Source organism: Trichoplusia ni, chromosome 5, assembly GCF_003590095.1.
Source record: "Trichoplusia ni isolate ovarian cell line Hi5 chromosome 5, tn1, whole genome shotgun sequence".
In the NCBI taxonomy this organism is placed as follows: Eukaryota; Metazoa; Arthropoda; class Insecta; order Lepidoptera; family Noctuidae; genus Trichoplusia; species Trichoplusia ni.
The window spans coordinates 17,394,126-17,411,876 of NC_039482.1; the positions used below are offsets into that span (position 1 = coordinate 17,394,126).

The 17,751-nt window shown below is 34.9% G+C and overlaps 2 protein-coding genes across 3 annotated transcripts in view; one reads left to right on the forward strand and one right to left on the reverse strand.

Annotated features, from left to right (window-relative positions):
• Positions 1-1,936: 1,936 nt before the first annotated feature.
• LOC113493785 (BTB/POZ domain-containing protein 2-like) lies at positions 1,937-11,491 on the reverse strand. Its single transcript, XM_026871804.1, has 4 exons — positions 10,512-11,491; positions 6,362-6,815; positions 5,979-6,125; positions 1,937-4,774 (listed from the first exon to the last, which is right to left on the reverse strand). The coding sequence occupies exons 1-4, from the start codon at positions 11,273-11,275 to the stop codon at positions 4,616-4,618; spliced, it is 1,524 nt and encodes a 507-aa protein (XP_026727605.1). The 5' UTR covers positions 11,276-11,491; the 3' UTR covers positions 1,937-4,615.
• Positions 11,492-12,596: 1,105 nt separating this feature from the next.
• LOC113493787 (ras-specific guanine nucleotide-releasing factor 1-like) overlaps positions 12,597-17,751 on the forward strand; it is a 31,254-nt gene continuing 26,099 nt past the window's right edge. For both annotated transcript variants that reach the window (XM_026871805.1, XM_026871806.1), the window contains exons 1-3: positions 12,597-13,284; positions 15,471-15,568; positions 16,325-16,393. In XM_026871805.1, the coding sequence (XP_026727606.1) occupies positions 15,479-15,568; positions 16,325-16,393 (159 nt within the window). In that variant the 5' untranslated portion in view covers positions 12,597-13,284; positions 15,471-15,478. The remainder of the gene's footprint in view (positions 13,285-15,470; positions 15,569-16,324; positions 16,394-17,751) is intronic.

Genomic DNA, 17,751 nt, shown 5'->3' on the forward strand with positions numbered 1-17,751 from the left:
CAATTCCTGCATTCGCTTCGATACAAACCAATATCAGTTCTATCTGAACGAAATAAGGTCTAAAATTAAAACACTGCCATTTAACAATACAAGACAAAACAACAATACTAATTAAACAATACTTATACAAATTTTAATAAGGATTATGTTGGTTTTAAATTACATAATGATTTCCACTCCTGCGCATCTTCTACACAGGCTTTTTTAAACTAATATACAATTGAAATATTGTCAGCTGCCATAAGTAGTGTGATATTGCAGTCTCATTAAAACCAACATTACCTTTCTCTTTCTCGCTATGGATGTTGAAAAGAGATGAGAGATGTATCTACCCTGTTTCTGAAAGACTGAATAGGAAGTATACGGTAATCTTCTGTAAAATTGGTCATGTACAGTGATTGGCTAATAACCAATCATATTTATTGACAGCAGATTATATACAACCGCTTTTCAGATACAAGGAGTAGAAGAGTATTTAAATGAGGGTTTTGCAAAATGAACCATATTCCAATGGCCATAAAACCGAATTTACTTTAACCATGGCAGGGTAAAGGCACCATTAATCGGATAGCAAACCACAACCATTGAATATTTGGTCACAGTTTTTCTTCCTTACTGTGCATGACCAAAGCTAGATAAAATCCAATCTAAACTGAAACTTAGCGCATCAGCAATAAGGTTGAAATTCAATGAACGTTGATAATATTTGCTTTGCTGAATTCAACCTTATTGATAAGAGAATAAGTTCCAGTTTGTATTAGACCTTGTTCACATGCTCTCTAACATTTTTCTAACAATTTGACTAGAAAACAACCAATAAAAAGTCTAAGATCATTGAAAACTGTGATGTGTCGTACAAAAATACTTTACCGATTTATTTTGTGACAATATCTTATCCTGTAATTTTAGATAGCTTTCTTTGGATTATAAAATTTATTTTTCAAATAAAACCAACGTACATGTCTTATTTTAGCGAGGTCGGCAAATATTATTCTATATTTCAGCATTTTTTTAAACAAAAAACTTCAATTAATTTCGAGATGTTACATTGGTTTTATTTAATTTCTATTTATATTAATAAACTTAATAATTACTAGACGATTTAACACTAACACACATGCTATTTAGATCACCAATAAAAACAAATAAAATATCTTTCACAATATAAACTTTAGATGTTTTGGCACTCCGTTCGAACGAAGTAAAAATTAATTTAAATGAAAAATAACAATAAATAAGGCATCTTAAAACTAAATCTATAAGATTCATTATAAAGGAAAACTTATCACTTTTAATTTTAACGTTAGGCGACCGAAAACGTGGTCCCTGGATGTATTTTTACTAATAATTATAATATATAAATTATAATAACTATATAAACGAATCGAATACATTTTACACACATTGCTATTATTCTACAAACCTATCACAGATTATAAGAGAAAATGAAAGGTCTACTCAAAACGCATTTATTTTAAACCAAAAAAAGAACTTTAAACAAAACTATCGAAATTCATACTTTATTTTACAAGTCTTTCTTTTTGTATCTCTTATTTAATTTGGCATAAAATCTTCAAGACAGCACATAGATATATATTTATTTTTAAACAAAGTCTATTATATAGCATGAACATACATTCAAAATTTAATTACATTCGTTTAGAATAGACCTTTTGAACAACATAAAAATATATTAAACAGCAATTAATTCATAAACGAAATTTGATAATTAATTCATTTGATTTGAACATAAAAAGAAAGAAATACTACGTTTAATACTATATTAACAGAGAAAAGATTAATAAATTTATTATAACTTATACTTTCAACAAAAAAACATACAATTTCATTCATCATTTTAATAATTTTATATTTCAAACGAAAATCGACTTTAAATGTTTACGGTAAAAGACATTATTCTGCAACTATACCTTTAAAATTACTATTAAACCATTATTAGTGTTTTTTTATTTGTATGATTGATAAAATTTGATCGACGTCAAATATACATAGTACAGTCGTAAGCAAAAGTAAAGTAAAATATGGAAGGAATTAAATTTAAGACAATAGGCTATTTGTGAGAATTATACGTACATACATGAATGAGTAACTCAGTTCAATTATTATATCGGTGGACTAATATCAAGGGAAAAGAACAGAAATGAATTTGTTATGATCATGAAACTAAATAGACCAGTAATAACAACTAAAAAGACAGCGAAATATAAATAAGTGTTATGTATTATACATATTTCGCGCATTATTGATTTGAATATAAAATAAAAAAATATGTATTAGAAATTGAAATACCACATGAAATTCTGAAATAATTTTGCTTTTGACTGTACTCCAACAATGAAATGTTAGACCTTCAAATATGTAGAGAAGAATAAGTTCGTAAAAATAATTATAAACTTCAGAAACATCTATTAAATTTTGTTTAAGCGACGGCAATCATTTTATACTAATAGGATATTATGTGCTAGAGCAGATCTAGAGAATCGCAGCGGATAGGATTTATTGATAATCAAAAATATACTTTGACACTATATCGATAGAATAGAAAATCGACAAGAGGCCTCGCAAGCGTTTTTATAATGTTCAAGCAATTATAGACTTTATTTTGTTTGGGATAATTTTCGATTTTCAATAAAATTTCTCTCCGCTACGCCTCTAAGGCCTGCGCTAATCAATATAATTTAAATCCTTTTTCGTTTCATGACTATTTTAGAATTTCAATGCCTCGCCTTTAACTATCAATTTATTCTTACCACCGCCTAATTCAGAGGAACTTTACGCCCCGATAACAAACTATTATAAGTAGTAACTTAAGGCCGGTACATGCTAACAGCCGACGCAATAAAACCCAACGCCACATTCTTAGCCACACTCGAAAACAGACTTTAAAACAATTCGTGTAAAGTTCAAAATAAAATGACAAGGTACTAATATTCTGGCACTCTCCACGCATTTTTTCTTTTACACAATTATGCACCATGAAAACAGAGTTTTAAGGTTGACTTTCGAGTGTTATTTAAAAAGCAATCGCTGCATAGGGCCAACCGTGCGTCGGCCGTAAAAAATAGGCGTCTATGCAATATTGGTCTACAGACAAACTACATATAGGAATTTAGTAGTAATAAGAAGTAGTACACAGTCATCAACTCATCGTTGCGCGCGGCGCACAGGGGTGGGTGTAACCGATGTTAATAAACAGTGACATTGAATAACAATAGGCAGGAGAATATGGTATTTTACTAAATTGAATCATTTTAATCTGTTTAGTACGTCAGCCAGATTTTCCAAAAAATCTTAAATACGTGTTTTTCCTTTCACCACATCTTAATAAAAAAAGATTTAAACTACTTAAGATACTGAAAGTTATGGAAGTTGGGGCTGGTAACACCACTTGCTAGTAAAAAGCGTACTAGTAAGTGACGTCATACGCCATTTCGAATCACTGTACCTGTCCCTTTCATTTTTTGTTCGCGAGATAAAATAAATTATACGTATCCAATATTTTTTGGAAATCTGTCTGAGGGATAGTTTTTTTTGTTAAATATCCCATTGAAGCTTCCTTGACTAGCACGCACACATGGGCCCGCGCGTACAGACACTTAAGTTCAACCATGTTTATACATTTTATTTGAAGAAACTACACTTGCATAGACCCGGCAACTTTTTTTAGCGTAAACAAGCGCACCAAGTAATTTTATAAGAAAATACCGAAAAAGCTAATAAAAATGTTTAACTAATTTATCCTACTCTTTATTGGTGTGAATAAATTATTATTTCCTATTTTATTGTGATGTATTTACTTATTTCCTGTTTTACATAAATTATGACTATGCTATACTTTACACAGCGTTCTGATAGGAGAAATTGATTTCCTAAATGGAAGCTTTTTACAGAACGGCAATACTGAAAAACTACAGAATTTGCCAAATGATTACTAATATACATTTATTTTCTAATATTAAGAATTTTGTTAAAATGTGGTACAAAATGTTAGTTAACATATTTTTTCGTTTGTTATTTTTAAGGCTAAATGGTTTGAAGCGACATCAAAAATCCCCTCTATTTATAAGATTTCTTGTCATAATGATATGTTTTTTAATAAAATCACTGCGGACACGAGGTCGAGTATGAAACTAGTTAGAATAATTCAATCTATTATTAACATACATGCTATTTCAATTTGTTATTTGATTGTTCAAAATAAATACTTAGATTTAATTTAGTGATTTATTACTTCGAAGGCCATGTTATTGTTAATTTACATTTAAATAGTATTTTTATTGATGCCAGCTTTGAACAAATAAGCACGCATGAATTCAGCTTCAGACTACGAATCTCGATGTTAAATAGTGATGTTACTATCGTGTTTGGAAAGACACAATTCTGTCACACACCGATAAAGTAGCTATCACGGAAACGCACATCCCTAGAGGTTACATTTTAATTAAAAACCTTTTTACAATTACAAAACACAGCCACTTACCAATGCGCAGAGAAACGTGTTCTAAAAACACTGTGTTGCCAGCTTTGAGAGAATGAATGTTGCTAGTTCGAAAAATTTTGTATCACCTGCTTCGCAATGTTGCCAGCGTAGTAATTATATGTAGAAGATGATGGCTGGTATCTGGCCGTCCTCCACGGAGGTGCCGTTGTTGTTGCCGGCCGCATATGAAAACTGGAAGACGACTTTCTCGCCATTATTGCAATCAACTGTTACTCTGCGCAGCCCTTTTGTGCCGTAGTAAGAGTCGGTACCCTGGAACATAACGAGATATGTTGAGGACTACAAGATATAAACAAGGGTTCGCTTTTGTTGGAAAAACATCAACAACGATCGAATCAAGAGTTTGTGCGAAAGTCCTTATCAATATAAGTCATAGCCTACTGTCTGGCCTGTTGGTCTAGTGGTTAGTGACCCTGACTGCTATACCGGAGGTCGTGGGTTCGATTCCCGCCCAGGACAAATGTTGTGTGATGAGCATGATCATTTGTTCTGGCGTCTGGGTGTAATTTATCTATAATATGTATGTATTTAGAAATATTTAAGTAAGTTTTTCAGTTGTCTGGTTACCATAACACAAGCTATGCTTAGCTTGGGATCAGATAACCGTGTGTGAGTTGTCCCAGGATATATATATTATGTTATATTATATATTATAGCGTCAGTCATTTCAGTAAAATTGTACTACTATCATCGTTTTGCAGACAAATTATTTTGTTTGAGGTATTTGTCTATTGTTGAAGATTTATCTGACGATTCGATGTCTGAAAAGTGATTAGCGACAACACCGACGATAGTGGCGCCATGTACTTATTCATTTGTATAAACTCCTGTACTTATGTGGTGTGCAATAAAGAATATTCTATCTATCTAATATGTCCTATAACACGTGAGAAACGAGAAACCTGGTATACGGTGTACAAAAACGCTAAAATTAGTCTACTATCTACCCCTCACCTCTATTTAACTAAAAACTTCACTGGATATCCGAATTAAATCTTGTACTTTTTTAATTATAGTAATAAAATAGTATTGGCGTCCGCTCGATGCGACACTTTGCGATGTACTTTGTATATCGTTATTTAAAGCGTTAGACTCGGCATTTTCGTTCACATCCATCTGGGAATTAAATAAAAACAATATTTATTTTATACTAACGTGTTTCTACATAACTTCTAAGTATGTAATTCATCAATTTGTTTCACTCTGGTCTTCATTTCGTCGTAATTTTTTACTCGACGTTAGTATAAAAAGAGTTTTTCTTAATTCCCAAACAGGTGGTTACAAACTTCTTCACTAAATCGGGAATATGTTCACTAGAACAACTGACGTCACAAAAAATGGGCGTGTTTATTTAGGCAGCCAATGACGTTGTGCGGTCGCGGTCAACGTGATGACATTAACCAATGGGAGAGCTCGGTCGTTTCTGCAGACGAATCAGCCAGTGTTTCAATCTTACCTTTAGTTTTGCGCTAGCTATGTATGAGGTGTGTGGCAGGATCTCGACTGGTTCCTTGAACATGGCGCGGAACGTGTCGTCGGTACCGTCGCAACAAAACGTAGTCGTGTTCGAACCGCACACCTTTTTCGTCGCTAGGTGAATTATCTGGAATATTATATATCGTATCTCAAAAAGTATAATATTGGGATAAAATATTTTTTTGCCAGTCCAAATTATAATATGTTGTATTTCATTAAATATGATGGTGTTCGAACACTTTAAAGAACGACACTTAGTACTTTCGATGCTGAAGGCCTCGCTATCAGAAAAAGCATATCCCATATCTACAACATCAAACCCTCATAGAGAGGAAGAGAAAAAAATAAACAAATGCCACTAACCTGTAAGTGTACCTCGTACTCCGTCGGCCCAAAATACGATCCATACAATCCAAAGCCGACGACAAAAATTCTCTGATCGACCGTAAACCGGATTCTGTCGGTGGTCCCGCTGTAGCCCCACCTGGACTCCGTCTGGGGAAACCTGTTCACCGTGAGCTCTTTACCCGTCATACAGCAGCGGGGCGTGTCGAGAAACCCCACATTTGGCTTAGGATTCACTGTGAAGTATAGGAACAACTGGACTATTTCTCTGTCGTCTAGGAGGCCACTTTGCGCTGGTCCCATCGCGAACTCTTCGACGGACATGAGGGGGAAGCGAATGGCGTTGAAGGCTCGGCCGAGGACCATCCTCTGGTTGGAAGGCGTGACAGGCAGCTGCCTCCGTATACATTCCGCTTCGGACCACCGGAGTACCGCTGAAAAGATCTTCGCTTCTCTGATGCGGAGCGTGTCTCTGTAAATTAAAAGCATGGTTTACTAACGCGGCAATCTAAATCCTTGCATCAGCATATGGCAAAAAATATTATAGCAAGTAGGTATTATTTTTTGACGCATTAAAAAGCTCAGTTTTTTTATTATTATTATGAATTCGAATAGATATCGAATTCGATGGAACAATACACAATAATTTGAGGCTGAATTGTTTTCAATCAAAGAGCAGAAATATAAAGCAATTGTTTGTTGACTCAATATAATTTTGCTTCGCATTGAATTTGCATTATTATTGACAACGAACTTATACTTATTTTATAAATTACCGAATGGGTCGTACGTTTAAAGTGCAAAACTTCGTGATTCATGTCTATTTGCATATAAAAACATCTTTTAGGATATTTTTTATTTAGGATAGGAGAAATGGTTGATTCAATAAACAAATGGTAAATTAAATACTTAAAAACATGAGCTATTATTATATTTTTAGTATAAAATTTATTTGACCGATTTTAACGATTTTTTGTACGCGTTTAGGCGCCGTAGATCGTAAATTTACAAATCTACCTTTTATGTACAAACAAACGTCGGTTTTCCATTTGCCTACGCAATACCTTGTGGCAAGTGAATTTATAAAAATAGAAACTCAAAGCGAATAATATTCATTGAAGTAAATAGAACCGTAGAGGATCGTACTAACGAAAGTTAATTTTGTTCATTAAATTATGGCAAAATGAACCGCGAACCTTGTATTCCGGTGTGTTAGCGTCGTTCTTATAACCAGCCTATATACGTCCCACTACAGGCGCATTGATCACCACGCTAGTTCACTGCGGGTATAAGATTTCGTATTCCAATTGGCATCAAGGTAACCTCGGGATGTTTTCCTTTACCGGTTGTCAGACGCTCAAGTCAAATTAGAACTTGCACTTAACCCATTCATTTTAATTTGTAACTTGCAACAAATTAAAATGTATGAACTCGTGCCTAAATGCCTTAAATAGATAAAATAAATAAGTAATTAATTAACTCAGCATTGTCGGATGTTAAAAAAAAATTGAAAAATAATTTACAGTTCTGTCGATTACCTAAAAGTTAACCCTCTTATCAGTAACTCGACCTCTCAAAAGTTATCAGACAAAATAATTCCTAATTGGTAGAATCCACATAACATGGCAAGTCATTTAAATGTGACTTTAACTTATATTTTAGAACATCTTTAAAGTTATTATATTGGCGGTGACGATAAATGATGCTAACAGAAAGTGCAATTATGAAGGTATCGACTTGGTTCTATTAGATATCACGTGCATTGTTAAAAAGGAATATTTATATATATTTACTAGCTGACCCTGCAAACGTTGTTTTGCCGAATATTTTTTTTTCTAGTTGTATGTATTTTTTAATGCCACATTATAAAAAAATAAAAACAAATTTTTTTAGTGTGAGCAACCCTTAGGGGTATGAAAAATAGATGTTGTTCTACTCTCAGACCTACCCAATATGTATACAAAATTTCATAAGAATCGGTCGAACCGTTTCGGAGGAGTACGGTAACTAACATCGTGACACGGGAATTTTATATATTAGAAGAAGATTAATATTTTGTTGGTGACGCATGTTTCGTGATGTGTCGTTGTCATGCATGGATTTGTATTCACGAGGTGCAGGTTTGATCCCAACGCAAGCAAAGTATCAATGTGTATTTTATAAAATTATACATACTCTCTTAATTATTTCAAGAAACTACTGAAAAACGGTGAAGGAACACACTGTGTGGAAACCTAGATTAAAATTTCGGGCTCTAAATTCGGTTGCGGTTTCGATACCCGCGCACGTCAAGCATTAGCGTGATCCACGGATGCTTGTCCTGAGTGACCATGAGTCCCGGCGACACAAATATTAAATTCTTAATGCGGGAGTCGTTTTTTAAAGAAAGAATAGAAGATGTCGGTGTCTAACTAACCGTAACTTCTATCCGTCAAGTCACCCAGTTTTCCTATTTAGCTTTTTACTTTTTACTGAAATTAATAATTAGAATTCATGATATGACTTTTTGATACGCACGTAAATTCGAAGAGACGTTGTACCGCAATTCCAATCTCTGATTTTCAACTTAGCCCAATGGTCATAAGTTGTCAATGCTTAATTCATGTTAAATATCGGTAATTAACAGCTTCAGTCTTTTCTTAGAAACCATCCACTCTACACCAAGTTTTATCAAAGACCACTCACTCACTTATTAGTGAAAGTGTAACAGACAAGGGAACAACAATTATTATTCGGCTTTACTTTCGTTGGCTTGGCTCATGAATTTATAATATCAGGCTAGCGAAGTGACATTTCGACAATCCTTACCTTTATATAATAGAAAAAACGTAGAAATCACGTGACTAATCGAAACGAAATGTCATTTCAAAATACATTTGAATGTTTTTTTATTTCTAGCGATTTTAGAAATATGGCTATGGGTAATATGGCTAAAATCAGACCGCTTTAAACAAATAGTAATTGAGTTGCTAAGCTACAGAGAGAGTGAAACAAACATAATTGTTTAACAAACATCCTATCTGGCATCAACACACACCAGCTGTTGGCATGTTGACAATGACCTTCTTATCATAATATCTGTATTGTGCAAATGTGTATTGCTCGTGGAAACTACCTACTGAGCACCTTTCAATGGTCGAGGCAGCTGCTGATGTGATGATATGGCAAAAGGATTGAGAAGAATTCAGTCTTCAGAGGTATAGCAAATATGTAGTGGAGAAAGCAAATGAAATAGAGATTGTATTGCATGTTTAGAAAATGGTACCTAGTTGAATGGGCAATATTTAGGTTTTTTTTTTCATGTCTGAGATAGGTATTTAGGCCATCTAAAGCTAATAGAACTAAATGATAAAAAAAATGATTGATGTTGTGTACTAAAAAAGTCTTTCAAAAAAGTAACACAGAAAAATTAAAGTATGTTTTACATTTTTTTTATCATTTAGTTCTATTAGCTTTAGATTGGCCTAAATAACTAACTCAGATTTTTAAACATGATGAGTTAATTAGAAACCATCCTTCCAAGTAGTGTACAAATTCAGACCCAGTTATTAATTATCTGCATCATTAGAATTATTGTATGTTTGTATGAGTGATGGCATTTATTAATTATGAAAAAACATGATAATATACTCAAACTGACTGTTTTAGCAGAGAAAGAACGTCCAGATAATCTCAGTTAAAAGTATCATAGATTTTAATAACAGAATAATGAGTAGGTATATTTTTTTGGTTTTTGGCATGTTTTTAAAAGTGATTTGGCTTAAAACTGAAGTAGCAAATTTACTCAAAAATAACATTAGACAAAATTAAATCAGTAATATATTTCAGAACAAATAGAAAAACATTAAAATATGAATTCTCTATCAAAATTATAATTACCTAATTAAAAACTTCTGTTATTTTAAGAACAATAATGTTATACTTTGTCTAATGTTATTCTAAAAGAAGTAAAGGGTGTTCAAAACATCTGCTTCAAAACTTCTGAAAAAGGACAAATATGATAAGATGATAAGATGTTTTTCAGAAAAAAGAAATACTGACATTTATTTTTAATATCAGCAAATTAAAATTATATTTAAATACATAAACAGTATGTGAAGCCAGGTAGTAATTCAGTATTTAAACTATGAGTCAACTCAACAAACTCAACAATATGATAAATACATACCTTTCCAAAACTGCATTCAATGTGTCCTGATCGATATCTGTGAACCCTTCAGCATTTAAAGCATCCGCAGTATTCTTGTCTATCATCTCTAAACACAATGCTGCCAGCTGTGGCTCATCAAACAACCGTGCCTGCGTCAACAGGAGGAATGCATTGTCTGTGCCCAAATTACTTTTCAAGAAATCTACACAATGTTCTTCTAAGGCAGCCACAGCATACTTCTTAGCTGTATACAGTGTTGTCATCACACTCTCTGGCCCAATTCGCACCTCATCAGAGTATAGGAACTTTAGTAAGTGTAGGAATGCTGCCGGCTCCACATCCGGTAACTCCACCTCATCAGACTTTGTTGCTAGCACTCCATTGAACATAGCGTCGAACACCGCACTCCCCACAGATAGCACAAACTTATGCGCAGGGATCACCTGCTGGTTGGCATCCTTGCCCACTATAAAATGTACATCACATAGAATTTCGTTATTAAAAAGGAACGATAACCTCTCTTTAACAGTCGTTTTAGTGGCCTGCCAGTTGTGCAAGCGGCCGCCGGTGTTGTTGAAGGGCTGAAGGTTTTCTATGGGGGAAGCCGTGGCCAGCGGCCCGCTCGGCTGGCCGTTGTCCTCCTCCTGGATCTGGCCGAGCTGCCGCGACAGCTGGTTCGATGGCAGCATGTTCTGCGGCGGCAGCTCATCTCCGCCACCGCCGTCATCCAGTCTCACATTCAACAATCTATTAACTATATCATTTTTAGACCCAGATGCCATAACGCATGGATTTTCAACTATCACACATCACACGGAACGCCGGTCGTGCTGGTATCGCGTTGTTTATGTCTGAAAACGGCTGTCTGTACCAAGAACGTGGGTGTTGGATACAATTTAAAGTGATTTGTTGTAGTAATTAGCCTCAATTATTGTTTATCACTGTACGGAGATGTTTCGAAGATTTTTTGACGCGTGACAGAAAAATTTTGATGTTGCCATACTCGTCGACTTTAAAAATTACTCCTAAAGCGTACAAATATTTCCGAGAAAGTAGTTTTTCAATCAACATTACTGGCAAAATTGTTTTTGGCGGCAAAGGACCGTGTCGAAGACATACAAAAAGAAAAGTTAAGCAATTAAATAAAAGTAGTAAGTAGGTTTATTTAGAGTAGCAACGTACATGGACACGTTCTCAGCCGGTCAATGTTGAACTCCAGTGAAAATGTCACGGTGCACGCACGTCTCGGGATACCTCTGTATAATAATAATCAAGTAGTATGTACTGACATACACTACATAGATACAAGGCTAATAAGCCTTGTATCAGCATGTATTGCAGTATTGCAGAATGTATAATAATACATTCTGCTGCTTTCCCAACTTAGATATGTACAGAAATCGTACGTAATTGATACGTAGTCAGTTTTCATTAAACGTTACCGGTTTGCTAGTTAATTTACAAGTTGTAGTTACTTAAATACTATGTTTATGCAGCACCATTTAAAAAAGACAATATAGTTTCGAGTTTGTACAGGCCAAGCTCAATATGTTTTTTCTTAACCTAAGAATTTCATTGCAAAATGGTAGAATTAATTTCAAACAATTAATTTATGTACCCTCATATTTAAATCACCATTTTTTACAATCATGCGAATCATGGTAGGTTTGTTTGTACCTCTAAAAGGAACTTTCAAAGTAGGTTGAATTGCGCGGTGGAAAGAACAAGTTCAGGCGGCGTGTTACACAAAGATACGGAGAGCACGGGAGTTGACGGGAGTTTTATTACCTCGGAAACTGCGAATCACTGAGGACGCATAGGCTTAGGAACGATTGTACGTGACCCTTATGAGCATAAATTCGGAAGATATGATTTATAATTACTCATTTTTAGATTGCCTGATTAAGGTAACTGATATTGAGAGATAGTCTAATTATGTCAAGGATTTAGGTACACAGATTTGTATGTTTATGTGCGGTCTGCACATAAACATACAAATCTGCTCTCTGCATCTACATAATATTAAATTGGATTACCTTAATAAGTAATAGCTTGCAAACAGGTTGTCTTTGTATTTACAAAATAAAATATGTATTAGTTAAGTTAGTTTTTTATTCTAAGGACCACATTGAAAATTAGATTGTATACACCTTCTTGATAAAAATGGCATAATGTGAATAAAAAATCTTAATTGTTTCATAAGTTTTTCATTTGTAATTCAAAATCACGTAGAATTATTCAACTAGCCATGACTATCCGTTCGACATTCTATGGCGTTTCTCGTACGTCATCAAGGGCACGCACGCGCGCAACGGTCGATTCAGCTACAGGTGCTGGCCCGGCAGTCGAACCGTCGCCGTCTGCCACGCAACAACCTCCAGCTCTTACCCACTCGGAGGCAAACAAGGCGATGCCGACACACTAAAACATAAACCATAATTCTAAACTAAAAAAAAAACGCTTTAAAGACTAAAAACGCCTGTCATTTAATGAAAACAAAAAGTTGTGCCAGCAAAACTCATTGCGTTCACAAATTCAACAGGCGTTCATAATATTCCGTGCTTATGACTAGTGTAAATAATCTTTAAAGTTGAATATTAACTAATCGTTGCCCTGTTTCCTATTGTTGTTTTAAAAGGTTGTCTGTTCGCTTTTCGCTAACTCATGTAACCTAAGTGTTCTTGTTCTGAAAATAATGTTGTTTCCATTGTTGTTACTTTTGAGATGGACGTTAATCTTGGGGGTGTAGTGATTTTAACATAGCTGTGTTATGAATAAGATTAAGTGAAAGGTAAGCAAACATTTACATTATTTTATCTAAGATAAGAACATAAATATATCAAGGTCTATGCGAGTCGTAGATAAGTAGGTACGTACGCTGGCCGAGGTATTAATAAATAAGTGGATTCTCATTACAAAATTGTACGGACGAAGAAAATATAGAATAGATCAATAGTAATACTTTTAAATTGAATACAAAAGAAGCTAAAATATGCGTTGTAATTATAATTTGTGTTTAATCGTGAATTTTCAGTAAAGACCTCTTTGGAAACGGGTCTTGCTTATTAGAGAAGGTACAATTGTTGAGTACATTTGGGCGGTGTTTCGCTTACGGGAGCCAAAAACAAAGGTGGTCTACATCAATTACGTTTATCGTGTGATTGGAGTCTACTTATCAGTGACATAGGTACTTACAGTCCACAATTACATTGCCACTCATGATCTTTAATTTGAAGTTAACCTTTCCTCCTGATCTTAGTCCTATTATTCATGTTTAGATTGTTTAGTAATTGACATTCGTCAACAATGCTACTGGACATTACCCAGACCCGCTTCTAATTGATTGGAAGTGGGCTAAGATCAGGATCATTGCAAGAGGATATTTAAAATTTCAGTATTCAAATGAGATAAGGAATAATGATTTTCTGTTTATTATTATTATCTACCAAACCAGTGCTAATACTAATTATCTGTTAAACGTATTGAATAACAATAAAAAAAACAACGCGATAAAATAACGTAGGTAAATATTAGCTAAGTCAAGGAGGTTTTGCCTCAATTTGGTATATTTTGAATCAAAATTCTGTGACTGTCAATAATATGATGAAAAAAAAACTGCTCGGTAGAAATAATCTAAAAATAAACAAATCTGTTGGGTGACAAATAAATTGTATGGGTGGTGGTGAGTGGGTCCCCTAAACCTAACAAAAATGTATGACCGTAACAACCAAAGCTTTAAAACCTCGATCTAGCAGTAGAAATACATCATCTAAGAAAATTTCAACTGTCTGTGTGTTATTTAAAGCCTGGTGGCGGACAGAGGAGCCTCAGTAATAGGGTTCCCTTTGGATACGGAACCCGATAAAATTACTTGCCATAAAATATTGTCAACAGCTGATCAAAATAAAAATAAGGATAGGTATTTAAAATAAATGCTGCTCTTTGCTTGATTTTAGCGATGATGATGTTTCACATAGCCTGTATCTTAGAGAAACGTACACTCGGTTACACTGGTACACAACTGGTTCTCCAAGCTTCAACAAATTTTGTTAGCTACATCATATTCATCCTTACCTTCCAATCTAACTAGGTGCATCTAAGAACCAGTGTTTTGCAAGGAGCGACTGCCTATCTGACCTTCTCAACCCAGTTATCTGGGCAGCATGTTACCCCTTATATATACCCCTATATATAAATAACAGCCGGGGCCCACAATTCCGAAACGCGCAGGAACTCATAATGACATAAAAGGTCACCCATCCATAGACCGGTCGTATCAAGTGTAGCTTAACTTTAGATTGTGCAGTTGTAGTATAGCCACGAGCCTTAACTACATCATTGGCCTAGCTACAGTAAACCTTATATCTATTGATTATGAGCTCAAAGTAAACGAAAGCAAGCAACAGTTGAGCGGGCATTGTTGGTATTCCACTCAATTTAGCCAATAACGAGGCGGCTCCCGACTCTTGAGGACGTTGAGGGGCACGAGAGCAAGTCTCTACACTGAATAGAAAACGTTTCGGCGGAAACTTTTGTTAAGTGGTTGTGTTGATAGTGAAAAGTAATTAATATTGTAAAGAAAATGTAATAAACATTGATCTTTTATTAAACAAATAAATAACAGGAATTGAAATTAATATTATGACACAAGAGAACTGTTTCAAGATATATAGATTTTATTTGGTACTGTTAACTTCGATAGCAGTAAAAAAAACGGCTGGCAAAACAGTCAAATTTAAAACGGTTTATATTTTTATTATTCCCTATCAAATTAAAAAATAAAACAGAATTAATCTATACAGCGACTTTGTTTTTACAAAACTTAAAAACACACTAGAGCCACTGCAAATTCATAAAATGTAATTCTGGTGCACATTTAACAACCCTTACTTATCATAAAATCCTGTAGTACATTATAAATATAGCTACATACATTGAGATACTACATAAGAGTGTAATAAAATATAATTGTTACAGCTGCCAAGATGCTGAGTCCGAAGTACCAGCGTTCGATCCGCGTGAACGACGGTCAGCTGATCGCTCTCTCCGACCGGGCGCAGTATGACCACTCACAGGTTTGTACACACGTTGTGATAAGATCTACCATCATCAGTGAGGCTGTGGAGCTCTGAAAACCAAACCGAAAATGTTGAAAATGAAAGGATCGACCATTATCAGTCAGGCTGTAGAGCTCTGTGTATGAAGGATTGCAACGCATTGACGCGGATGACGCCGCGTTTTTGTGTCTTTGTATGGCACGACGGTTCAGGTTTAGTCAGTAAAAGTCTGACACTACCCATTTCCTCCCCCGAGGGAGTGGGTGTCCATGAGGATTCCCCCTCCAAAAAAAGGCTGTAGAGCTCTAAAAACCCAAACCAAAAATGTTGGGAGTCCCAGTTAGAAATTGTCCCTAGGAATAAAATATATGTAGATATTTTGAATAATTGCAGATAGTGGTAGTTTAAACGGTACAAGTTATGAAAGTACCTTTCATCTGTTTGTATCTCTTGATTTTATACCGACTTCAAAAAGCAGAAGGCTCTCAATTCGACGATATATTTTTTATGCACGTTTCATTCATTAATTTCGTTCGATAAAAATCATAAACTTTGGTCCAGTAGTTCTTAGTTGAAAATAACTCCAAGATCATTTAGTATTCGTTAGCTTAATTGAAGTCTTAGTCATATCCGAAACTTCATATCTGAAACTCAATGTGTGTGAAACCCCTCGCGACACTAGGATTGATATCCTTAGTGAGGGAGTCGTTTAAAGAAACACGGTTTCTTAATAAACCTTTGGGTGAATACACGACTAATGGGAACTTGTTTCAGGCTGGATACCTTCACAAACGGAGCTCAGACAACACCAAATGGCAGCTGCGGTGGTTTATTTTATATCAGGTACGATTTATACGGGACGGTACGATACGGGTAGTACCGGAATGATGGTTGCATTTGCAAATGGTAGCCTAAATGCCAATTCGGGATGTCAACTTTTGTGCCAGAATTTTGTGATAAAATATTTAGAAAGAAAGAAGTAACAGTTCAATCATAAACGTAATTGTTGTTGACAACAATTGTTTTCAGTATCTTATCAAAACAAAAAACAACAGTTTTTATTCCTAAACAGCTTTGAAAATTAAAAAAAAAAACAATCTAGCTAGCTAACTTTTCATCCGTAATCAAGACATGAAAATTAAACATCCCATGATCGAGGAAAACCTTAATAGTTTTCCGAAAAGCTTTCCATTGGACATTCCTGAATTCTTAACAGCCGAACTTAAGATCAAGATATATAAGACTTGTTTAGATCCAGTGAAAGGCGGTAAGTGGATCATTGACGGACAAACACTGGCACTGGTATTACGTCACTTCAAGCAACATTAAAGCGATAAATTCTCGATCTTTGTGCATCAAGTCCTCTTTGCAGCTATCTCGTCTCCGTTTTTGTGAACTAAGTAGACGATAGAGGACATTCCACCAGCTCCTACAGAAACATTACTGCAAGTGTGTAAGAGAGATGGCGCTATACACCGATTAATGCACTGTCACGTTTCCACGACTGCAGTAAGACGAGAAATAGTTGTCAATATGTCACGTTGTGTTTGTGGACAAATTTCATTTTTACAGCGATGTTGCAAAACTTGTTTTACGTTTGGCAAAAAACATTCAACACTGAAATTGCCATTCTGCATTTGAACAACATTTGTAAACTCCTTTTGCCATCATCATTGCTAAATTATCGCTACCGGATTTCTTCTACGAGTTCCTTAATACCAGCCAGTATACCCCCGAGGGATTACAGATTAGTGCGATTAGAGTGCGTACAAGCGTACGAGCTATTGGCTATTGTAAAGATAGTGAATACCTAGACAGGTATATAGAGAGACCGTAAGATGGATCGACGGAATAATCTGGTGGTGTGCGGCTATCTATTGAGAGTTGAGAGTTTATTGATGCAAGAATGATCGGAATATGGGTGTTGAATTTCAGTAGAAAAATATGGATGGTTATCTAGGGATGGCATAGTTTGAAAATCCTGTTAAAGTTTTTCAATTTTTGATACTGGTTTGAATAACCAAAAATGGTGTATTTTAATTCAATCTGAAGATCTTCGTAGGTGAGCCAAACCATGTATCTCGTATCCAGCGAAAATACGTAGTTTGCAAGAGTTCCAACGAAAGTGTCTGTGATTAGTTTTAAAGACGTTATCACTTAAACACGACGCAATTCTTCAGGGATATTGAATCGGAAGAAAT